The following is a 25948-nucleotide window of genomic DNA, read 5'->3' as shown; positions in this document are numbered from 1 at the left end:
TTTGAATCTGTGCTGCAAGTTGGCTGTCAAATGTGTGTGTGTGTGTCAGCGCGACTGTGTGACTGGCTTTGTGTTGTTGTTGATATGATACAGCTAACACTGGCAAGACAACATTCCTCTCCTCATTGTCCCCAGTGCCCTGTGCTTTGAAAAAAGAAAAATCATTTGACCCTTTAAAATGTGGTCTTTTCTCTCTATTGAAGGTTTAACCTTAAAATCTATCAATATATTGCCTGAGATTTCATCACACAGGCCCAAACACATACACTCACACAGGTCTCTGTCCCTGATCGATGATCCAGTGGCAGAATACTGATCCCTATCGACCAATGAAATTGTGCACAGACAGCGTTTCCAATCAATCAGGGAGCGATAGTGGGGAAAGGGGCGCCACTGATGTCCCCATGGTGATTGTAAAGCGCAATGGATCCTGATAACAATCACTGATGGTGTCAAAAATACAAACGCCTCCCCTTCCTCCTCTCGCTCTGTAAAATCATCTATTTAATTACAGTAAACATGTGTGTGAGTGTGTACATGCAGGTTTATGCGGGGCACGTGAGCGGGTTTAATCATGCTCCTGTGGGGTGTAATTGTCAATCAAAGTAGGTGTGTCCAACAGAGTGTAATTAAATTCACCACCTAGTCACTCCCTCTGTCCTTTCTTATGCCCTTTGCAATGTGGTCTTACGAGGGAGTCATTCTGCTGCAAGAACATTCTGTCTCATCAATGCTATTATACTGCATACAAGTTATTTTTATCATGAAGACCACCAGCCTGTTAAAGTTGTGTGGTAGTTATCATTAAACTAAACCGCCATTGGCTTTAAAAATAAGAGGAGAAGAAGACAGAGAGGCCCATGTAAACTTTTTTAGTGCAGCTACAAAGAATTTTAACCAAAAAAAGGTAGATGAGAGGACTGAAACTTCTGTTGTATCTTAGATTTGAGACAGTTAGCTTAGTTTAAGCATAAAGACTAGAAACAGGGGGAAATAGCTAGCCTTACCTCCAAAGATTACAAAATCCACCTACCAGAACCTTCTAAAACTGGAATAGGTGGATTTTGTTTGCTTTGGGGGTATGGCTAGCCGGTTTCCCCTGCTTCTTTACGCTGAGCTAAACTAAGCTAAGCTAATTGCTTGCCATAGCTTTATATTTAATGGACAGATAGGACAGTGGAATTAACCGTCTAATCTATCTGTTGACCAGAATTGAAAAAGCGTATTTCCCTAAATCTTATCCCTGCGAAAAGCTATTTCTGCTTGACCTAAACAACATTTGCAGTTGCTACGCTAATGCTAATAATTAAATTAAAATAATTTGCATCTAAATACTGTACTGCTTTAAACACACATTGACTATACTTGGGGACTATGGTGAAATCACTAAATAGAAGTAGCACAATGAGGGAATATGGATACAATATCATTTCATTTAACTCAATTATTTAAAAGGGGTACTCTAGCAATTTAAGGAATTGCCACTCCTTAAAGGGGACAGATTAAAAGAAGAATTTGTGAAACAAAGGCAGACATGATTGAATGATTTTTTTGTCCTTAGTATGGCAAGTCTTAAAAAATGCTGGATCCTATAATTTCCATTATGCAACTAAAATCATCTTAAATTAAACTTTTTAGGACCTTTAAATGATCACTTCTTTCAAACTCAGTGCCCTCAGTTTATAAAGCAAGTTTTCTGTAAAGTATTTGTAGTCTCGCGCCCAATCCAAGATGATCCTGATGAGATCATCAAAGGTCAACTTCTCCGACTATAGAAAGCTCCCTCCAGAGCATTTTACAGCTGTTTTTACAGGCTTAAAATGACCATGTTTATTATTTCATCTTTCCAGGCTTCCCCTCCCTCTCTCTGGCTGACCAGATGAGTCTACTACAGAGTGGCTGGATGGAGATTTTGATTCTTCGTGTGGTGTTTCGCTCGCTGGCCTTGGAGGACAAACTGGTATATGCTGAGGACTACATCATGGACGAAGAGCAGTCGAAGCTGGCCGGGCTGCTTGACCTCAACAACGCCATCCTGCAGCTGGTGAAGAAGTATAAGACCATGGGGCTGGAGAAGGAGGAGTTTGTGGTCCTCAAAGCTATTGCGCTCGCTAACTCAGGTATAAAGTAATTATTACACAGATTAGGCTCTTTGGCTCTGTGCCTGCACAATCTTTAGCCATGCTAGTGTTGAGGCTCTATGGACGGCAATATCAGTTGGTCATTCCTCCACTGACATTACATACAAGACATTCATGGTCCCCAGAGGATGAAACCTAATCATTCCTCTAGCGCAACCAGCAGGTCATAATTTCAGTTGTTGTTCTTTAAACTTGGCTTTGACATTCACATCAGCCTCAGTTGTACATTGTGTACATGTGCGATAACTAGCACATGTTAGCGTGCTAACATGTTAAACTAAGGTAATGAACATGGAAAACATACCTGCTATATATAAGCATTGTCATTGTGAGCATGTTGCCATGCTAATGTTAACATTTAGGTCATTGCACTGCTGTGTCTAACTTTAGCCTCACGGAGCCACTAGCTTGGCTGTAGACTGTTAGTGTTCATTTCTCTTTACCTCCACTCTTCTGTATTTTTTATGTTTTGTGAAATAAAATTAAAATCCCAGCTTTTTTTAATTCTGCTCTTGGTTTGTAAAAAACAAAAAGTACAACTTGTTAAATCCGTTGACCTACCTTAATTCCTTACTTTTACCTCTCCTTACAGACTCCATGCAAATTGAGGACTCAGAGGCAGTTCAGAGACTCCAGGATGTCCTTCACGGGGCCCTACAGGACTACGAGGCCACCCGCCACCCAGAGGACCCTCGGCGGGCAGGCAAACTGATCATGACCCTCCCTCTCCTCCGTCAGACGGCTGCTCGTGCTGTCCAGCACTTCTGCAGCATCAAACAGGACGGCCGTGTGCCCATGCACAAACTGTTCCTCGAACTGCTAGAGGCCAAAGCCTGACCTAAACACAGACAGCCATTAGCTTTTTCCTGACCTCCCGACGCAGGGGTTAGGATGACAGGAAGTGAAGGGTCACGGGTAATGTTGGGGTTTGACACCATGTATTTGTCCATTTCAGCTTTGACAATAAAGTTTTGAATCTGCAGTCGCCGGGAAGTATTTTTAGAGCAACGCCCTTGCTTCTCTCCTTGAAAGTTTGAATAGAAGTGAATGAAGCAGTTTAATTTGCATTTAGTGTCTTGACGATAAGGACATCTTTGCTGTTTGTGACTATAATCGAAGAGCGTCGACCTGCTTCGAAGGTTGAAGACAAATGGACAAACAGCAGTAAAGCAGAAGAAGTCGCCTTCTAGAGATATTTACAGTTACATGCCAAAAGTAGAGCTTCTTTTGTCAAAAGACCACCTGATACTTGAAAATCCTCATGGATTATTTCATCCATCTTGAAGCCTGTTAATCTGCATTCTAGTGCATTTAGAGAGCCTTTTGATGATTTGATTTTGTTTGTCATTTTTGTATAGAAAAGGTATATGTCTTACCAAAGAGTAAAGACTCATACTATTGAATAATACCAGCATAATGTCCAGAATACTATAATGTGGCCTGTAAAACATTCACATAAACCTCCATCTCTGCTGTGTTGTATATCACAAAAGTATCTTATCTATTCTCTACATTCATATATAGGTGATTAAAAGGAAGCAATTAAGTGGTCAGAATCTTAGAAAACAATAACCGGCCTCCTGATTTTAGAAGAACATTTCAGGGAAAGAGTACTTAATGTCAGGATACAACAGCAAAAGTGATATTTATTTAAAAGTGGCTCTGTTTATTTGCTTTTTTTAATTTACTAATGTGGCATTAATGAAGAGTAGATTCAAGCAATTACAGTGGATAATAATTTTGTAAAAGATTTTTAAATGATATCATTGTAAGATAATTTTTTACTAGCTTCTCTGCTACAGCACTGATATCATACCATATCATGAAATTCAAGATGATTATAATTGGAGTGTGTACGTGATGATCATAATGTTGTAGAGTTGTTGTAGACCCATAGACATTAACTTTAACTATGTAAAATGGCTGCCATACTGTATAATCTGGATTAGGGAGGCATTTAATGTCGTTTCCACGGTATAAGTCTATGTGTAGGATGAAATTTGTGCACTACTTTTCCTTTTAGCCATAAAGTTTGAGGGAACTGGTGATGGCTCTCTGTTAAATATGTTTGTGTGTTTTGTGTGAAGTTAGTTATATCTGAAATTTGTCTTTTTCCGCACACGTTAAATGAAGGGATTAAAATCAGAAGGAATCTCAGTACATTGAATAAAACAACCAAGTCTTGCTCCTTATTTTACTCAAGGTACTGTGACACTATAACGTGCATATTTGTGTGACAAGATGATGGCAGCAATATGCCAGTTTAAATGTATCTACTGTACGTTTTGCTGTATATACTGTACGTCATGTCTTATGCCAACAGAACTGTTTAAAGATGCAAATAAGCTTAGTTTGGAAGAGCTGTGCCGTGTTATTTCATTCTCAGGTGGATTCTTGGGCAATAAAGATGAACCCCTTAATGCAAAGCTCAAATCATTTGCGTGTCGTCTTTCTTAATAATAAAGAGATGATGGACAGGAAGGCTTTGAAACAAATTCATTATGAGCTGGTTAGTGGGTGCAGTCTATTCTGCACAGTCTTAACAATGCATCATTTCCAAGTAAGGCCCATTATGGCACATTTAGGCCATCAGAGCCCAGTTGGATGGAGATTTAAAATTAACAGCTATAATGTAATGAAGTCGAACAGGGGCTCCGAGGAGTGCCAGTCATCAGATGTCTTTTGAGGCTGATAGAAGCAGAGGCAGTCGACTCATCGCTTCATCATACAATCATCCTGAGAAACAGAACCCCCCCTGAACATGTATTTATAGTTTTAGGTAGAAAAGTATATATTTTGGTAGTGCTTTGCTTTAAACCCCCCTATTCAGCATTTCCAAGGAGCATATAAACACATAGGATTTGATATATTATCAAACAAACAAGAACAAATCCTTACAGGGTGCATTTATTAACTGTGTACAAACAACGTGCGGTCTTAAAGCTGTTAAAAGAAATATGTTTAAAACTCATGAAGACATGTTGACCTTGAAGGTCCACTTACTAGATTTCTTCCCAGGCTTTCAGCAGCATCTTGTGGCCTTCATTCGTGGATAAATGGAGTTTGCTCAGCTGTCATGGAGCATGAAGACGTAAGTTGTTAAGTTATTAAGTACTTTGTTAATAAAATGAATGCATACATATTTATCATTATCATTATCATCCATCCATCCTTCGTCAACCTGTTATCCTGTGCACAGGGTCGCGGAGAGCTGGAGCCAATCCCAGTTTGACATTTTATACAACTGTGTTGTGTTGTTACAAGTGTTTTGCATTATAATGTCAATCATTTATTATCTGTAACATACTGTTACCGGTATACACCAGTTATTCTTACACACTGCATGAGCAGTTATAGTTGCTGACAAATACATTAATAAACATTTAAAATATCCTCACCATTTATTAACCATTATTAAAGCAAGTCTTCTTTTGAAAGACACATTATTCATACAAATGAAAAGTTTAATTTATAATTAATAAAAAGCAGCAGCAGCTTATGGTGGCTAACGTTAGCTAACTTTAGATAATGCTGTCTAACTGATATTAGAGTTGTTGCCACTGTTACTCTGCAGGTTTTAGCATTAACTGTTTCTATCTGAAAATACCCATAGTGCCGGCTGCGCACAAGCTACAAAGTCTCACTTTAATTGTTCATATACTGCTAATAAATGCTAAAAAGGGGGTTAAAATGAAGTGTCACCAATATTTTTTACACTACTCATTTTGAAAATGTAATTGGAAATTATTGCGGTGATGAGCAATGCTCTACCTTTGTTAGACTGGTGATTGAACCAGCAGATATTTTGTAGGATTACATGGTTTTAGATTGAGTTTACAGTCGATAAAGGAAGTATTAACTGGAGAGACATGCAGCTTTCAGTGGCAATCAGTCACGACTGGTTCTGTGACATGAAGCATGTGATTTTGTTTGTAAGTACAAGGAGAGGAGACAATGCAAGCAAAACTTGAAGAATAAAGATGGATGAATAGATCCTAAGCAACCCATTTGTCCTTCCTCCCTCCTTATCTGTCAGCAGAAGCCAGAAAATCTCTTTATTTACTTGTGGTTAAAACTCACGGGGCACACCAATGGATTTGGAACAAGCTGGAGATGTTTCACCACATCAGCCGTCAGTAAGTGAGTTAGTGATCTTGAGTGATATATCCCCGTATGTCCCTCTGCTTAAATGAGTTAGTATGTGTCTAGCGGCTGTAGCGCCCAGACACCTTGGTGATGGATGAGGCCCTGAGGAGATGGGCAGTAAAAAAGGCTGATTCTGGCACTCAAGGGTGAGATCACTTCCTCAATAAAAAAGCATTGTCTCGAATCATCACGGCTAGGTATGAATGCTGATTAGGGTATTAGGCGGAGGACAGCTCGTCTGTAAAATAAATCAAATGAGCTGTTAGTTAATGTGGGCCCCCCCCCTCTTATACAAAGTGGGGATTTCTGGAACTGGGGACCAATGGCTTCAAAGAAAGTGTTAAATAATCACCTTTTTGGTGGAACAATTATGTTGCAACATAACATTGTCCTTGTTGTGTTGCAGATAATATGTCTTAACCCACGACTATTCCAGTTGAGTTTCTCCTCATGAAATAGTCCTGAAATGGCCACAATGAGCGCATATATTTAAGGTAATTTGGTCCTTAAAGATTATGCAGTGTTAATACTTATGATTTCCTAGTCCACTCAGTTGTGTTTTTGTTCTGAACAACATTAACTGATTAACTTTCCTGTCACCTTGAGGACATGTAACTATCCTAAAGTAATTAAAACAACTTTATCTCTACTGGACTTTTTCCGTCCAGGACACTGTTGCCACCACAGTGGTCATCCTTCACTGGACCAGGAGTTTGAGAAATGGGGCTTAAATAAGTTACATCATTCTGCATGAATCTCAAACATCCAAGCAAAGTCCCACAGAGAAAAAAAAAAAAGACTTGAGAGGAGGGGGTTTTTACCATTAAGTGGGAACATCATACTAAAAAATGACAGGGGCCCTATTGTCCGGTACACCATGGAAAATAATGTTAAATTTAGAAATGTTGAGGTAGAATCCAGCCTCCCAGGATTCTGCTCACATGTTTAAAAGTTGCATGCGGACCTACCCTGAACAGTTGAACACCCTGACAAACTGTTACTAAATCTGTTGCTGTACCTCTTGCCTGTCATTCTCAATCATTCCCCAACAGCAGATGGACAACTGTACATACAGTTAGAGGGTACATGAGGACAACAGTGAATAGTGACTTTTGTTTTTACACATCAGGGCCTTCTGCTTATTGCTGCTGTGCTGCTTTGTGCTCATGTGGAAGACAAAAGGAGAGTATAGGTGATGTAGTTTTGATGTGCAGCTGTTTTCCGCCTTAGCATCACAATACAATGATAACAGGGACGGAGAATAAGGGGCATTGTAGCTGTACTTGCATACTGAGTTTCTCCTCTGCTGCTGCTGTTGAGTCATTGAACTGGACACAACGCAACCAGCAGCTGCTGCTTAGCGCCATCATGTGGTCAAACAGCACATTGCAAAGAATACCATGTGATACACCTGGTTTGAGAAGAGTTCATGTTATGCTCCACAGTTAAAGCCCAATTTAGGTTAGAAAAAGAGGGCTTTTAACAGGAGCATTTACCCTTAAAGTAAAAATCTAAATTTCACCCATAACTTTTAATATAAATATATGAGCTATCCATGACTGCCATGCTTAAAGCAAATTTTAATTTAGATCCAACAGGCAGATATACAAAAAAAACAAAAAAAACCCAAAGATATTTCCCCGCATAAATGACTTCCAGTTATTTCAGCAGGGCTGTTAGAGCCCAAGACTTATTATAAAAGCATGGTAATACTGTAGTAACATTAGCGTTTTTTGGGTCATTACAGGGGCTTCAGACACTTTGTTATAAAATATTGAACAGCATGCATAAACACATAAAAGCTAAGATAGTTGCGTTAGAGAATTTCCATCTCTAAATTTACAGACTCATTATAAGATGACTGATTTTGCTGGTGAGGTAATTAAGATAATTAATGCATTAACCCGAATAGTATTTGTAGCCGTTGTCACATAATATAAAAGGGCTCAGTTAATTGAGGCACAGCCGCAGGAACAAAGTGTTTCTGCCTTCAATGTGTGCTGTGCCTAAACTCATTAAATCACATCTTTTTCTGTTTTGTGTGCAGATGAAAAAACATTAATATTAACCCACAGACCATCTACTTAATCTGTTAAGTGTTGACACACAGACAACAAAGAACCATGTTACTGTGATTATTTATAATGATGGAAAGTCTAAAATATAGCAATATCTCCAAGGTGACACTTGAATTCGTGAATTAATGTAGGGAAATCATCTGTGCTTGCTCACGGACACTTCAACAGGAAAGACACTTTGAACTCAAATTGTCAGTCTTTTTATGCTGCAATATGCTGTCAAGGAATGTAGAGTGTTGTGTCATCTCAGCCAAGACTGTATCAAATGCCAGACCAGTTCAAACATACAGGATGAACATACACACACACACATTTTAAAAAGGCAAATAAGTGAACATGATCACTGTAAATCCGACTAAGTTCAGAATACTCAAAATATTTGTGGAAACTGATTACCTAGAACTTTTTAAGTAGAGGTAATAATATTTGAGTAAATCTTAACTTAAATATAATACATTTTTAAAAAACCCTTTATTACTGCATACTAAATTACATTGATCCACTGATGCTTATTAAAATTAAATTCCACTTTCTACATTTGATAAGGCACATCTTGCATAAAGCTGAATAGACTAAATAATTGACTGCTTGATTGAATTTTGATAATCAATCTGTTTTCATTCTTTTGTGTTCTTCTTTACTGTGTTTTGTGGAAAAAGCGACTGCAGCACTTTTACTTAAATATAAAAGGGAGGTTTAAATGTGAAATTTTATGGAATCATAAGCAAATAAAGATAGCTAATAAAGATTGTTTAAAATAAGAAGTTTCACACTATGCAAATTTTTAAGTCAGGTAGATGAGGTAATAGAACAATCAGGATTTCTGCAGGTTTCACCTGGTCAAATTTAAGAGTTTTAAAGACCATTATGAATGACATTTAAAAACACACAAAGGAAAAGCAGTCACAAAATTAATTAAATCAAGTAAATTAAGTAAATCAGTGTATTCAAATCAGGGTTGAGTGATGTCTCCAAAATTGGCATTGGACAATGTCAACAATGAATCACCGATGGATGATGACATTGATAAACTATGTAATTAACAAGCTGGCATGCGGTGCACCTGCTGACGTGAAAAAAGGATCACCGGTAGAAAAACCCAGACCCCCCCCCCCCCCAAAAACAAACAAACAAAAAAACAACAAACAAACAAACAAAAAACATAACCTACTGCTGATGGATAAACTGAGGGGAGCAGACAGGGAGACAATAATAAACTACACCCCAAAAGCTAAACTTGCTAAATAAGTCTACTGGGGTTGAATTCTAACCATTAGATCTGGGAAAATTCATTTGATTGGTTTTGATGCTCTCCACAGTGATTTTATATACATTGAGCATCACCAAGCAGTTTTGAGCCTCACCACCTTATAATGGCAGGAAAATACTGTTAACATGACCTCAGAATCATTACAGATAGGACAGTTCATGTTTGCCTTTTGTGTCTTAATTTACTGCTTTATACATTTGTAGAAATTAACATAAATAATAGGCAACATGAGAACCGTCTCCCTTCTGTATTATTACAAGCATTACATTTGTACATCAAAATCCAAAAGAATAATCTCATTAGCTAGTTTGCATCCCTAATTTGCTTTAACGTTACTAACCTCAGCTCCTCCGTGGTCAACACAGCACTTAGATTTAACTATCAGGATGTACAGTAGATGACAGAGCTGTAACCTGACAACTTAATGTTGATCTTATTCTCCGCTAACTTTCACTGTCACTTTCTGCCACTCTCACATTCGCTCATCCTTTGCGCTTGTTCATTAAGCAGGACAGCAGGTGGAGGTGGGGCTACTTACTGACCCGCTGCTGGAGGCGCTCTCCTCGTTGTTGGTGGGCGGAAGCGAGGAGAGGATGCCGGGGCCTTACAGCGGGACTTCGGAGGACCGGTCTGGGAGTTCTTGTACTCCTCCACCAGGGCGAACAGGTTGCTGACCCTGCAGGAGGAGGAAGTGATATCATCAGCCGCCGCAGTGATGTCACCTGTGTGTGTGTGCGCGCGCATGCCTCATCTTGTGGACCTCGTCACAGCTGGCCTGAACGTGCTGCAGAGCCTGAAGGATCGGGGGTCTGAGTGAAGACTGGCAGAGACAGACACAATCATCTATCAGTTTTCAATCCCTCCTGAAGCGATCAATAAGCCTGTCTGTCCTCCCCTGTGTCTCTTGCGGGGCTGATTGTTGTTGTTCTTTATCAGCTTGGCCTTGACGCGTTCTCCCAGCCGCAATTATTCAATTATTGTCGTGATTGGACGCCCAGTGTCTCAGGATGCTGGTGGTGAACTGGTCCTCGGGGTGACAGGGACGACTCAGGACCATCTTCACCATCTCCTCACTGGGCCTGGGACACACAGACAGAGACGTTAACGGGGACCCAGGAGTCTCTCAGACGAGTGTCCAGGTGTGTTCCTGTCATACTTCTCTCTGCGGAGCAGCAGACAGGACAAGGCCTCCAGGTGTTCTAGGAACACAAAGAAAAAAGGAGTCAGAGGACTGATCAGACTGGAGGACAGGGACCCTTTCCTAGACACCGCTCACCTTAATATTTAAGTTGCTGCAGGATGGGGAAGATGGTCTCCAGGGGGATGCTGTGAGCCAGGAACAGGTGCCTGGTGCTGTACTGCTCGAAGGACTCCCAGTCTAGAGACTAAACTGTGGACACATGAAGTAGAAGCTGCCACGAGGACAGGTGGACACATGTGGAAGCCGCGAGGACAGTGTCCTCTGAGAGTGCCTCACTGAGGATGTTGAGCAGAGTCCTTCCTGAACATCACCAGGCTCCCCATCATCATGTGACACATCAGCTCTTGCAGCTACAACACAGAGAGACCCGCTTACAGAAAACAACCTGGATAAGAACTAGGGGTGTAACAATAAATCGATATGGCAATATATCGTTGTACATTTTTCCATGATACTGTATCGATATTCCAGCCCATCATCCATCCATCGTCAACCGCTTATCCTGCATACAGGGTCGCGTCCGGCCCATCATATCGAAACATAATATTAATTTTAAAAAAGCGCTTTGACAGTTAGCTCAATGCTAACATATAATGGGAATCTCCATTAAGTATTAGCATCACAATCGTGAAAATACAATCTTAACATAAACTACACATTTTGCTTCACATGTAGAACATCCTGAGTGACATACTGTGCAAATACTTAAGGTATGTGTTTCCTGAGCTCTGCGTGAAAAATAAAAAAAAGAGCTGCTAATTTCACTGTCTTGATCTGCTACTCTACTACTTCTCCACACAGCTACAGCAACCCCAAAGGGTCAAAACTCAAACCCAATATTCCCAGTGGCCTAAAAATACAGCTTTCAGTAGGAGGAGAAAGGGCAGCACAATGCTGTTACTGAACAGTTATTAATATGTGATTGGACTCAGGTGGTATACAGCAATTTGTATTTGCAGTAAATAATTCAGTGAATTTGCATTTTATAAACAAATGTTTTGATAATAATTTCATAGTTGCTCTGTAGTTTTATTTACAGACTGAGCAGAATTGTACTGTTTTCTAAAAGTTTGGATTTACAGCAAATAGTACTTTTTGACAGGCATCTTGTATTAATAGTTAAGACAGCTATCGTGATGCATCACTTTAGGATTGTCAAGCAATATATCGATTATTGCAGAATTGCTGTATCATGATATTATCGTTATCGTGAGCCACGTATCGTGTCGTATTGTAGGTACCCTGCGATTCCCACCTATAATAAGAACCAGCAGAACCAGACTAAAGGTTCGGCAGAGGGAAGTCCTGATCAGCTGTTACCTGTGTGGAGTCGATGACAGCTACGATCATGTTGAGCAGCTAAACACTCCGTGGCGTCTTATCTGGGAACTGAACCGAGATAGAAACATTCAGATCTGGATCTGTGTGTGTTGGTGTAATTGGAGAGGGTGAGGTAGCAGAGCAGCCTGATATGCCTTCATGCTTTTGACTGGATGGACAGCAGGAGAGTCCAACATGGAGGAAGCTATCATAGCTTATTAGCTGTCAGCATGCAGACCTGGTTTACACACACACACACACACTTAGCACTAGGGATGGGGATGGGGATTTTTATTGATACCCTTATTGAGACTGCTTAACAATCATATTCTTTAATGATACCACTATCGATACTTTAGTATTATTTGGTGATGGTTATTTGGTAAGACCAGAACCAAACATATATTGAAGTGTGCATATTAAATGCCTGGTTGTTTTAAAATTATTTATAGGATTACAATTTAATATTTTAAACAGCTAAATGCTGTTTCCAGAGCAGCAACATTAATGTTTACATCATAATACTGAGTGATGTTTAGAAAGAATAAAAACTCACTCCTCCTCCCCTGTGCTGGCAGGTAACGATACCTGGTTACCTTGTTTTTAAGATTTCGGTAATTTCCAAGTTAAATTTACTTGTGCTAGTAAATAACATAGCCTACAGGATGACAGACTGAGGACAGAGATGATTTACCTTACAGACAAGGTGTGTTGATTTATTTATTTTATTTTATTTATTTATTTGACAGGGACATTGCAAACAAACAGTGTCAAAACAAAGCTTGTCACTGAAGTGCTGCATATAAAGTTTATAGCTAATGCTAATTTTCAACTCCTGTCCCTGGTTGGGCTTTTATACACAATAGAATTTACATACTTCACTACTTCATTTAAAAAAATATAAACATGCATATCATATACAACTCTTACCTACTTTTTAATTAAAAATGAGTACACTTTTGGTTTGTCTTTAACCAGTTTTTAAGCCTGGAAGTAAACATTTTAAAGTCAGGTACAGTCTTGATGTCAGATGGAGTTCCAGAGTTTAGAGCTCTTCACGGAGAAGGTCGTCTGTCCAAAGCTGGTCCTGCAGTATGGTATTTTACAGTCATGATTTGTGGAGCTCCTAGTGACTCCAATGCTGTTTTGTCTCTCAACAAATGAACTTAGTGGCTCAGGTGCTAAATGATTAATGCACTTGTGAATCAATTTAAGGAAGCAAAGATTGCTAAAGCTATCAAAATTCATTAAATTATATTTCTTAAGGATGGTACAGTGATGATGGCGTATTGGTTTTTTATCCATAATTTTTATTGCTCGGTTGTATAGAGAGCCTATGCGTTTGGTTGCAGTGGGAGCAGCTTGTGCCCATGCTGTCATGCAGTATGATATATGAGAAAAAATCATAGCATGCATGTACAATATTGTCTTTTACTCGGGAAGGTTTTATTGCATGTACTTACAGTAGGCCTAATGAGCGAAGGTGTCAACAACTTGAGTAGTTTGGAGTGAACTTAACGTCACCGTCTCCACCGCGACGGCGCAGCATCTCGCTCTGCTGGCCGCTGTGTGTGTGTGTGTGTGTGTCCCGACAGAGAGCAGCAGAGGCTGCAGCCTGATTATAAACAGTCCTGGGCCCGTCACCGATGTAATGCAGTTACTGTTTGTACCAAACTCCATTTAATTTAGAGCAGTGGTTCTCAACCGGTGGGGGCGCGGACACTCTCCCAGGGGGCGCGAGTAGGCATGATGGGAGGGAGGAAAGAAAATCTGAAATAAAAAAATGGTAAATGGAAAATAAAAACAAAATTTCACGAAAATTCCCCCCATGTTGAAATGCAAGTGGTTGGACTATTATAACACACAAACAAATCATCCTCCTGGCGACTTTTTTTTGTCAGAAGTGACTAGCGTCAAGTCTAGCGACTTTTGTGGTGTTTGGAGACCCCAAAGCACGTATCACTCTGCAGTTACTGTGCTCAACGAGCAGCGGGTGCTGCCGTGAGCCCCTCCCCCGTCCAAAAGCACTCACAGGTGGTCAGTCTCTCAGTAGCCTCGCGCAGCAGTCCCAGCCTGCAGTCAGAGCAGAGAGGAGACACACACCACTCGCGTCTAGGCTGCAAATGAATTGCGCATGGCCGCCGCTGTTCCCGCCCTGGCTTACGGAGCGGGGCGTAAATGTAAATGTTTCTTCACTCACTCTCACACAAAAATAAATCACTGCATTTGACTCACATAGCTCCATTCACTCTAGTCTAGTTTCTTGCCAAGTTGTGCCTCGTGTTAGCTTTCGCTAGTCTATCTGTTATCAATCTCGATTTACTGAGGCCTATACTTCAAAACCCAAACAGTCTTTTTAAAGACTAATCCCACAAACAGTCTTTTTTTTTTTTTTTTTTAAAGATTATCCCCAACTCAGCCCTAGCCATTATTTTTTAACTGTTAGGCAGTGCACTTAGCTAACTACCCTTTTTCACTGTGTTGCAACACCCACACGACTAAGACACACACACACACACACACACACACACACACACACACACAAAGGACTAACGTTACAATCGTTAAGTCTTAAAATAAAATCTGTATTGCCAGCAAAATCTTTATTATTTATTTACTAGTCTCTCAACATAGCCACACGCACACATCGTTACATCATAGCCTAAACTTTATTGAAAACACAATTAATCCACATCCAAATTATTTCAAAACCAAACAAAAATGGAGAGATTTCTAGTGAGGACCAACAGGGCAACCGACGCACCACCAGCTGCAAAAAAGCTTCGAAGGTACGATGAAGCATACCTGCAGTTTGGGTTTACAGTTACGGCTGATCTGAGACCTCAGTGTGTTGTGTGTGCTGAGGTGCTGGCAAACGACAGCATGAAGCCCTGCAAACTTAAAAGGCACCTCGAAACAAAGCATGCTGGCATTAAGGATAAACCGGCTGAATATTTTAAAAGAAAGCTTGATGGCCTCAATCAGCAACAGGCAACCATTTCAGTGCACAGCACTGTCTAAACAGTGTTTGGAGGCATCGTATGTTGTGGCCAAAAGAATAGGTAAACCACATACAATTGCCAAAACTCTCATTTTGCCGGCCGCGCAAGACATGCAGAATAACGATAGCAGATTGTGCAGCAGCCAAACTCGGTGCAGTACCACTGTCCAATGACACAGTCGCTAGGAGAATTTCAGACATTTCTAATGATATCAGAGAGCAACTGATACAGTTCATTAAAACGAGTCCTTACTACACGCTGCAGCTGGACGAATCCACTGATGTTGCTGGGCAGGCACAGCTCCTCACCTATTTCAGGTATCTGCAGGACAGGGCAATTGAGGAGGATGTCCTGTTTTGCCGGCCTCTTCAGTCGCACACTACAGGAGAAGCCATCTTCAATGCCCTTGATATTTTTATCTGGGAAAATGGTTTGGCTTGGGACTGATGCGTTGGGCTATGCACGGATGTTGCGCGAGCAATGATGGCCAGTGAGCGTGGCCTAGCTGCTCGCATTCAGCAAGTAGCTCCACTTGTGAAATGGACACATTGCATGGTTCATCGCGAAGCACTAGCTGCTAAAAAAATTCCGGTTCCCTTTGACTCCGTGCTGAACCAATCCGTGAAAATTATAAATCTCATCAAATCATGACCGCCAAACTCTCGCTTGTTTGGGGTCCTCTGCCAGGAGATGTCAGGAGAGGAGAGGTCAGGGCACAAACAGCTGCTTCTGCACACTGAAGTTCGCTGGCTCTCCAGGGGGCGGGTGTTACAGCGGTTGTATGAGCTGCGAGAGGAGGTGAAGTGGTTTTTGAAAGAAATCAAATCCGATCTGGCAAAGCATCTGGATGACACAGTGTGGCTTGCGTCTCTGTCCTATTTGGTCAATATATTTGATCGCTTGAATGGCCTCAACCTGTCTTTTCAAGGCTGCAAAACTCATATTTTGCTTCTTGCAGACAGAGTGGACGCCTTCACACAAAAACTTGAACTCTGGCATGACCGCATCAGTCGAGTGAACTGCGACATGTTCCCCAGCATTGCAGACTTTATCACTGATGCAGGCACGTCACACGATTTCTCCTCTCTATTCCAATCAGCGTCTGAGCACCTGTCAGCAATGAGAAAACAATTTGAGACGTTCTGTCATGATTAGTGGTGTGGAGGCAGGTTGGAGGACCCAAACGCAGGACACAGAGCGGAGCAGGTATAGTTCAACGGGGGTTTATTGATGGAAAACAAACTAAAGGCGAGCAAACTTACTGACAGAGTGGCTGGTTAACAGAAATCCAAAAGTACAGGGAGACAAGACAAGACAAGCAAGGCTGGTTACAGGCAGGCAGAGAGTACACGCACGACAGACTGGAGGGTAACATGAACAATGACCAGACAAAGACAAGACAGAAACACCAGATATATATTCACAGGTACTAACGAGCAACACAGGTGACAGACATGAGACTAACGAGGCAGAGAAAGAGCAGAGGAAAACAGAGACTTGACATGACAAGCAGATCTGGGGCAGAGTGAATAAGCGACAACACAGAAACGCACACATTACAAAATATTAGAACACAGAACTAGAACACAGTACAGAGCTTAGCAGAGAACACAAGACCAGGAGTAAACACTAAAGACATGGACTAAAGTACAAGACTAAGAACATGACATGGAATCAAAGACCAACTAAATAACAGATAATGAACTGACCAAACAATAACTCAGAGGAACGCCACAACAGACTATATAGCAGATACTGGACACTAGACAGGACAGAACCCAAAACTCAACATACTAAGGCAGATACTAAACTCAAAAGTGCAACACAAAGCATGGCCAACTGGCAGGGCGTGACACATACTTTAAAGAGGATTATCGCTCTTTTGCATGGGTTCGAGATCCATTTGTGTGCACAGCCAACGATCTGTCAATTGATATGCAGGAACAGCTTATTGAGCTAAAGAGTGACAGTAGGCTGAAGGAACTCTTTACCTCCTGCCCTCTTTCGTCATTCTTGGCAGCGTTGATGCAGGAATACCCTCAACTCTGTGATGTCGCCTTGAAGATTCTCCTCCCTTTCACGTCGACATATTTGTGTGAGGCAGGATTCTCAAAAATGACTGCACTCAAAATGAAATACTGCAATCGTGCACAAATCGAGGATGATTTGAGGCTATTTTTATCAGACATTGCGCCACGAATTAAGAATCTTTGCAAGGCAAAGCAGGCTCAGGTATCACATTAACCTGCCTGGACTATCGCCTGCAAGTTTTTGTAAAAAATGCAGATGATATGCCTACTATTAGGCCTAGTAATAATAACAATAACCAACGCATAAATTCATATCAGAGATCTGGTGCCAATTCCCAATTAGGGGGGGCGGGGGGCCCAACTGCAATGAACCATCTTTGGGGGGGCCCAGCTTGCAAAAGTTTGAGAACCCCTGATTTAGAGAACACACTCACACTGGCATTGGACGATGTCAACAATGAATCACTGGGATGGACGATGACTTTGCTAGGCTACGTAATTAACAAGCTGGCATGCGGTGCATCTGCTGTATTGAAGCGAAATTAACAAGTATGTCGATTTTATTAAGAGTTGAACATGTTTCAAGAAAAGGTACCTGAAATAGCTTATAGCCAGCTAGCCAAACCCACAACTTCCTTATATTCTCCCTACTGTCTTCTGTCTCACCGCTCCAGCTGCTGACATCTGTCTTTTTTTCTTTTTTTTTTAAACGAGCTGCTCAAGCAGCCACCGACCAACCCACCCACCAGCGAGTTTCAACAACTCTCATTTGACTAACACCAGCTTGGCGTCGCGTCCTGTCCGCTACTCGGGGCGGGGTGTATAACGATTATCAGCGTAGCACGGCAGGTGGGATTATTGTAGGTTGTAGTTACGGTAGGAGCATATGCGAGCAAAATGGTCGCACTGTAGAGCCCTGAAAGGTTTGTGTGAGTGAGAGCAGGGAGAAGTCGAGGCAGGTGCAATGCAGGTACATTTAGAAATAATAAAATTAATATTTGTGAGGATTAAATCATGCTTTCGCAGGGTATAAAATGTACAAATTTTCCAAAAAAGAAATCACATCTGTGAATAACAAGTAGAGTTACATTTTGAATAAACTACACCCAAAAGCTAAACTTGCTAAACTACATACAGTAATGAGCATACTTATTGGTTGTGGAACAGTGGATAAGACACGTGCCTTTGGTGTGAGAGACCTGCGTTCAATTTCAACTGTGACACATCCATCAATGTGTCCCTGAGCAAGAAACCACCTTTAACATATATAGAAATTTCAAGTTGCTTTGGAGTTAAATGACTAAATGTATTTAATGTTATTGTATAAGAGGAATACATTCCACCTGGTTCAATTTACTGGCCCCACTACTAACATGAATGTCAAACACACTTTTGAAAGGGCTGTGAAAGTAAATCAGTAAGGCAACACTAGGCTAAATAGGCAGTTAATATTCATCCGACACTAATTTGCTAACATTACATCCTTGTAGGAATGCCCGCGAATTGTTCGGCAGGGAAGTCTACAGTACTAAAGTTAACTTGTTTAACGTTAGCCAACTCCTCACACGTGACAATGTTAACTTTACCTCTTGCCAACACGGTCTAGTTTGACATTAACTAGTAACGTTAAGTTACTTAGCTTCTCAAGTTAATGGCACATTTAAGCTAGCCATCAACTCGGTCACGCTAGCCCTTTAAAATTCTGTTTAAAGATAAAGCCAGCCAGCTGGATTTTATGGTGCACATCAATATCAAGTTATTCTACAGCACTGCTTCTGTTAAAATACAAAACAATGGTTCAATAAGTAGGAGAGACTTACCACAGTCCAATGACGTGACGTTAGATACACAGAACATCGATGCTCGTTTTACTTTCACAAAGCACACGTTGCCACTTATACATACCGTACGTGACCGATGACGTCCAAGCTTCGACGTTTTGGCGCCAAATGATGCTGAAATATGAAGGGGGCATGGCGTGAGCGAGGGCGCGACTGGAGGACCTTGATGTCACCATTGGATCCAGGCAGCAGACAAAAGGCTTTTTATATACAGTCTATGACAAAACGTAGCAAAACATATTTTTTTGTACGGAAACGGTGGTGACTGGAACACAGCTGTGTATGCAAGCGCTGATTTTTGCTGTATTTTTGTGTTTACAAATGTGTTGCAGCTGATTGGGTAACACCTCTGACACGCCCACCAAACGGGGAAGCTCGTTGCCCAATGTTGCACAATGTTTGATTGAATGATTGAAAAACTGTTAATTAATAACATTAACTTAATTTACAAAGTTGGAGAGAACCCAGTTTTCTTTGCAGCACTATAAAAAGTGTTTTTTCTGTTCTGTGACTTTATTTTATAACCGTACACTGGGATGACCGGAGGCAGTATGTGGAGTCAGTTTGCCGCATTTCTGTTATGCTAACATTAGCTAACGGTTGCTAACACTCGTTTTTGGACTGTGGTAAAGTATCACCAGTGGCTGAAACCCTTCCACACAGTCGTCAACACTTATCTGGGGCTGCTCCTTGTTACATGCGCTTTGGTCTGGTAAGTGAAAAAGTTCTCTTTTAAGGCGCAGTCATTTTAATAGAAAGGCTAAGGTTAACATTACTTGAAGTTAGCTGGCTATGAGGTAAGGTTAATGTTCACTTTGCACTGAACTGCTGTAATTTAGTTATTGTTACTTCAGTCCTATAACGTTACTTTGGAGACAGTCAAGCTCTGCCTTCATATAAGTTAAGCGGTTTCTGAAGGTAGTGTTTGTAGTAAGATGTACAGTTCCCCAAAAAGTAAAAATATTCATAATGTGGAACAATAGTATGGAGGGATTATTTGGTCAGAACTAAAACTAAAAGCCTAAAACTAAAAGTCGAAAATGAATTTGGTATTTAGGACTGGGAATTTAGTCATTTAGCCATTTAGGATTGGGGATTTGGTATTTAGGATAGGGCATTTAGTATTTAGGATTGGGGATTTGGTATTTAGGATAGGGCATTTTGTCATTTAGCCATTTAGGACTGGGGATTTGGTATTTAGGATAGGGCATTTAGTATTTAGGATTGGGGATTTGGTATTTAGGATAGGGCATTTTGTATTTAGGATTGGGGATTTGGTATTTAGGATAGGGCATTTTGTCATTTAGCCATTTAGGATTGGGGATTTAGGATTTGGGGATTTGGGGATTGAGGATTGAGTTGTGTATGCAAATGAGGAGGTCAGAACTAAAACTAAAAGTCGAAATCAAAAACTAAAAGGCGCAGTCGAAAATAAATTTGGTATTTAGAATTGGGGATTTGGTATTTAGGATAGGGCATTTTGTCATTTACCATTTAGGATTGGGGAGTTGGGGGTTTAGGATTGGGGATTTTGGGGATTTGATGTTTGAGGATTGAGTCGTGTATGCAAATGAGGAGGCGTGGCCCAAAGGCTGCAGGCAGGGTTTGGAAGGGCTGAGGCGCAGAGGCACTTTATGGACTGCAGGGGGAGCTCTGACTGCCAGCACACTGCCATGAAAGCAAGCAGAGGAAGTGAGCAGGGCTGGAGAGAGGACTATCATTTATAATACCATAACTAAAGGTGTACAGCATTTCTGTCCATGTGGCCTCACACACAAAGTCAACAGTGAAAGGAATGCTATCCATCTGACGAGAAAGCAGTGGACAGTACAGCAGGTAAGATATGATAACATTACCAAGTTAGCTATATTAGGCTAACTGTTGCTGACAGCTCCTGGCTCCCGCTTAGCTGCCTATTAGGGCCTAAAGTCTACACTAGAGGTGTACGCAAGCTCCACTGTTTTCCCCCACTGACTTGTCCTCCCCCCTGCAGACAAAGATGTTTCACCTGGACATGAAGGACCACTTGGTGTCACAGCTTTGGATCAGCCATCTGCAGCAGAGTCCCAGTCCACTTGGTCACACCACAAGTTGGAAATTACAGCTACAGCTTATTCAGTAACCTCTGGATCCACTCAGGACTTTTTCACCATATATAATTGCTGCTGTTGCACCTGAATTTCCTTTAGTGCAGTCTTAGCTTAACTAGTATACATGATCATACAGCCTATGGACTTGCACAGTTTCTATGATCAAGTGTTGTGCTACCCAGTCTATGGCTATACCTTATTTGCTTCTAGTTGTGGGTGCCGCGGAAATTAGAAAGATATTAGGGCTAATTTGGCTTAGTTATTTAGTTATGAGTTATTTAGCTATTTGTTCTGCGGTCTTTGGAAGAATTTGCAGAGGCAGCAAAATAAAAGTGGAAATAGGCATAACATTTCATTATACTTCCAATTTTACGATAATTAAATGTCAAAATCAGTGTTCTTCAATTATGTATAGAAGCTTCCTTCGCCAGGTAATGACAGATAGAGACAGCGACGTCACCTCACAAGGCCTGACCTGCACATGTTTATTTGACGTCATTTTTTTCATCCTGAAAACAAGTCTTTTAAAAACTATTTGTAAGATATAAATATTTACCTTCTGAGCCATGACCCTCTAATTTCCAAGTTTTGCAGTTTAAGAAGCAACATTATATATTTAACGCAGCCCTGTTCTTCCCCCATTTACATTGATCTGAAGTGGCACTGTTGACAAAACCTGGACCCATCACATGGAGACAAAACTCAGGAACTTTATTCCATAGGGCAGGAAAGTTTGTAGTGTCCTTATGCTACACACACAGAACATAACAGATAGTTAGATATACATTTGAATATGGTAACATAAAACATGGCCTATACAGTTATTACTTTATAAATATACATACACATATACACCCAAGAAGTAACTGTCCATTGCATTTTTTAAATTTGTGTCAGGGAGAATGTAAACAGCAGTAAGGTCATAATGGTAATATTGTTTTCTCCAACAGGATCTCAACCTTTTTTTTACTCGCAAAAAGTTTTTGATCATCCAGTACTTGATGTCACTGATACAGTTGTCGAGGTCATTAAAACGGCTGAGGATATCATGTGAAAATGAGCAACTGAGCCTTGTGGGACCTCAAAGAAAATGTCATAATTGCCAGTTTAAAAGTTGTCAAGAGACACAGAGAATGTCCTTCCAGTTAGATAGGAAGAGAGCCCCTTTAAGACACGGCCACATTGCCCAAATTAATTTTCTAGTTTACTGATTAAAATGCTGTGGTTGACAGTATCTAAGGCTGCAGTCCGTTCTAGAAATACTAGGATAGAAGGTTTGTTTGCAGCATTGTTGATCTTTCGATCACTGACTGCTTCAAAGCTGTTTCAGTGCTGCGGTTGGTTCTGAAGCCAGATTGATCCACATTATATAGATTGTGGAGGGACAGGTAATTATGCAGTTGTTTGTAGACATCCTTTTCAAATATTTTACTAGGAAAAGGGATATTGTAGATTGGTCTGTAGTTGCTTATCACAGATGGATCTAAGGGGTTCTTTGGAAAAAAATTGTGGAGGTGCAGGTGGAGGAGTTTAGCTGCTTTATCACCTCCTTGGGATCATAGTAGTAGTAGTAGTAGGTGAAAAATTATGCATTGTGCCCACAGTATTGTGATGGTGTAGGGGCATTAGATAAACGAAAGATGACTAGGGTTGGAGATCTGAAGGCATCTGAAGGAAGTCTGTGAATAATGTCAGACGAGATGACCTGGGCAGTGGCGGATGGGGGACGCATGGCTGGCTGTCCAGCAGAAGGCAAACGTGAGGCAGAGGAGCAGGCGGTGATCTTGAGGTACAAGAAACAAAAGGTTAGTCACAAAGAAAACACTAGGAAGCAAAGGAGAGATGATGAGGCAGGAGCTCTGAGTTGATTGAGCCTGAGATGTGAAACTGAGTTTTCAGTTCTTAAACAGCTGATCAAAACTAGTTCAATCAACCCTGAGTGTGTTCACTGAGTTAGTACGTGGGGAATGAAAAGAAAACTACAATTCACCATGACAATGAGTAAATAAAAAGCAAAGTCTCGATTTTAATCCAGTGGCACTAGAAATATGAATTCATACTAACACAGACCATTTCATTTATCTAAAACAACTGTAGTGGAGGAAGGACTAATGACTGAACACCATTACATTTGATTCAGTGAAGCACATTCATTGTTTTATAAAGTGCTGATATCCTTCTGTATGTTGCATTGGATTTATTTAGCTGATGGGCACAAAATGCAGGTGGCAATAACTGAAGATGAAATTATGAATCAAACAGATAAGACAGTTTACTCTAATACCTGTTAATGTAAAGTCACAGTCCAACCCATTAATAAAGATTGTGGTGATTTGCAGTAGAAAATTCGTCTAGGTTCAAATTGACTCTATTTTACATGCATTTTGAAGACTATCTGTAGATGTTCAAAGACTTTGGAACTCCATTTAGTCCATACCCAACATTAATCATGTTGCATACAATTTTGGTTACTGTTTTTGTTCAAATCTAACTAGCTGTTACTAAGCCTCTAGTGTCGAGTTTATGCCCTAACTTAGGAGAGAAGTAATTGTTGCACATCTGAATAAAAACTCAGTGTGGCTTTGAATATCTTTCCTAAATCTGCAACATACATAAACAGATCGAAACAATGTTATCACCATGGTCAGTTCAGACTCACGTTAAGTTACAGAAATGCACTGCCATGTTGAGGCTTCTCACATAACTCACTAACAGTATACCAATAAAGGAAAACATTGGCACAACTCCTACATTATACAGATTTGTATTGTAGCTCCTGTTTATTACAGCTGCATGTGCAGTCATGTTACAGGCTTTACAGACACAATTTCTTATATGTACCACCACAAGGTCTTAAGTGGGTGATACATGGACTATTTACGTCTACTTACTTGTGTACGTTCCATTCATATATTATGTCTGCTTGCAACATACCTGCAACATACACAAACAGATTGGTACATTGAGCATGGTCTGCACTGCCTTGCTGAGGCTGCTCCTAACATAACTCACTAACAGTATACTCCCTCTTGTGGTAAAACTGGGATCTATCACTTACTTTTTAACAATGCCCTGCTTGTGTACAGGACACTGGAGCACAATACATAATTAAACAATACCAAAAAGCAAAAGTATCACAAAACAATACATGAAGAAACACACTGACACTCTAAACAATATGTAAGGGGGTGCATGTGTTATGAACCTAAGAACCCATTAACCTTACATAATACAGAGCTAGTGCAACCCAGAACCCCAAAACAAACACTAGGAAATAACTGATGACAATCGCATTAATCACCATTCACTCCCTGGTCAAATGACATCTGCAGTGATGCAGGTAGTGTCCTCTGTTTCTGATTAGCAGATGTCTATCAGGCCTCAACGTTACATCCATACGTGTGTAGTAATAATACCATACTAGGTCTGCCGGCTGAGACTTCATAGCTGCGCTGTTGTGTTTTTCAGAGCACACAAACACTGTAAACACACACCTGTCACCTGCCCAGCACAATGCTATTACCCAGAAACACAGCTTCTACACCTTATCTTTACAGTTTATACACACAGCCCTCAGCGGGGTTAATAGCCACATTTAAAACCTGCATGTACCGACAGTAACGTAACTCATGCATGTCAGCAACAGTTGGCCTAATATAGCTAACTTGGTAACGTTATCATATCTTACCTGCTGTACTGTCCGCTGCTTTCTCGTCAGATGGATAGCATTCCTTTCACTGTTGACTTTGTGTGTGAGGCCACATGGACAGAAATGCTGTACACTTTTAGTTATGGTATTATAAATGATAGTCCTCTCTCCAGCCCTGCTCACTTCCTCTGCTTGCTTTCATGGCAGTGTGCTGGCAGTCAGAGCTCCCCCTGCAGTCCATAAAGTGCCTCTGCGCCTCAGCCCTTCCAAACCCTGCCTGCAGCCTTTGGGCCACGCCTCCTCATTTGCATACACGACTCAATCCTCAAACATCAAATCCCCAAAACCCCAATCCTAAATGGCTAAATGACAAAATGCCCTATCCTAAATACCAAATCCCCAATTCTAAATACCAAATTCATTTTCGACTGCGCCTTTTAGTTTTTGATTTCGACTTTTAGTTTCGGATTTCGACTTTTAGTTTTAGTTCTGACCAAATAATCCCTCCATACAACAGAGCCTAGTTTCACCGATATAGGTTAAATATGATATGAAAACCCCTCCAGTTGGGAGATTTTCAAGTCAGATCATTTGGGACTGTGTAATTACTATGTTTGTATGGTAAGTATTTAATGTTTTATATTTTACTGAGTTTGAGTTTCCCCCGAGTTTCAAAGACATTTCAGTAAGATGTATCCTGAAATATATGAGGGACTAAAAATGACATATCTATAAATGAATAAATAAATAAATAAATAAATAAATAAATGCAGAAAGAAAAGAAAAGAAAATTTATTTTGGAAATTAAAAAAGGCTATTTCTGTATTTATTTATGCATTTCTACATGCATTTATTTCTGTATTTCTACATATATTTATTTCTACATTTATTGATTTATTTATATATTTATTTCCACATTTATTTATGCTTGTGCGCGTATGCTAATTGAGTGGGTGGTGCTGACATCAGTCTGAAGCAGGATTGGTTATAGTGATGTGATCAGATCTACTACTACTGTCTTGACTTCACTGGAGAGTGGGCTGAAGCCAATTCTGTTCCGCTGCCACTAGGAGCGCTAAAGAAAGCGGTCAGGGCAACACAGTCACTGGTCCAAATGCATTATCACAGTAATTCATTATTGCATATATCACCAGTATACTTTTTATTTAATGGTATAACA

The 25948-nt window shown here is 40.5% G+C and overlaps 1 protein-coding gene and 2 long non-coding RNA genes across 4 annotated transcripts in view; 2 read left to right on the top strand and 1 right to left on the bottom strand.

Moving 5' to 3' along the window:
- The window catches only part of LOC119909132 (estrogen-related receptor gamma-like), a 35214-nt gene extending 30640 nt beyond the window's left edge, over positions 1 to 4574 (top strand). For both annotated transcript variants that reach the window (XM_038727211.1, XM_038727210.1), the window contains exons 7-8: positions 1851 to 2120; positions 2734 to 4574. In XM_038727211.1, coding sequence (XP_038583139.1) covers positions 1851 to 2120; positions 2734 to 2978 — 515 coding nt within the window. In that variant the 3' untranslated portion in view covers positions 2979 to 4574. The remainder of the gene's footprint in view (positions 1 to 1850; positions 2121 to 2733) is intronic.
- A 10232-nt stretch (positions 4575 to 14806) lies between these two features.
- On the bottom strand, positions 14807 to 16486 carry LOC119908427. The gene is made up of 2 exons (XR_005445266.1): positions 16421 to 16486; positions 14807 to 16268 (listed from the first exon to the last, which is right to left on the bottom strand). It is a non-coding gene; the product is annotated as an uncharacterized LOC119908427 (long non-coding RNA).
- Positions 16487 to 20744: 4258 nt separating this feature from the next.
- Positions 20745 to 21151, top strand: LOC119908535. The gene is made up of 2 exons (XR_005445305.1): positions 20745 to 20865; positions 21023 to 21151. It is a non-coding gene; the product is annotated as an uncharacterized LOC119908535 (long non-coding RNA).
- Positions 21152 to 25948: the final 4797 nt, after the last annotated feature.

This window comes from Micropterus salmoides, unplaced genomic scaffold, assembly GCF_014851395.1.
Source record: "Micropterus salmoides isolate LMB-PRFRI ecotype aquatic unplaced genomic scaffold, ASM1485139v1 Ms_hic_scaffold_18, whole genome shotgun sequence".
In the NCBI taxonomy this organism is placed as follows: domain Eukaryota; kingdom Metazoa; phylum Chordata; class Actinopteri; order Centrarchiformes; family Centrarchidae; genus Micropterus; species Micropterus salmoides.
Note: the sequence above shows the minus strand (reverse complement) of the source record. Positions and strands in the feature narration are given on the sequence as shown.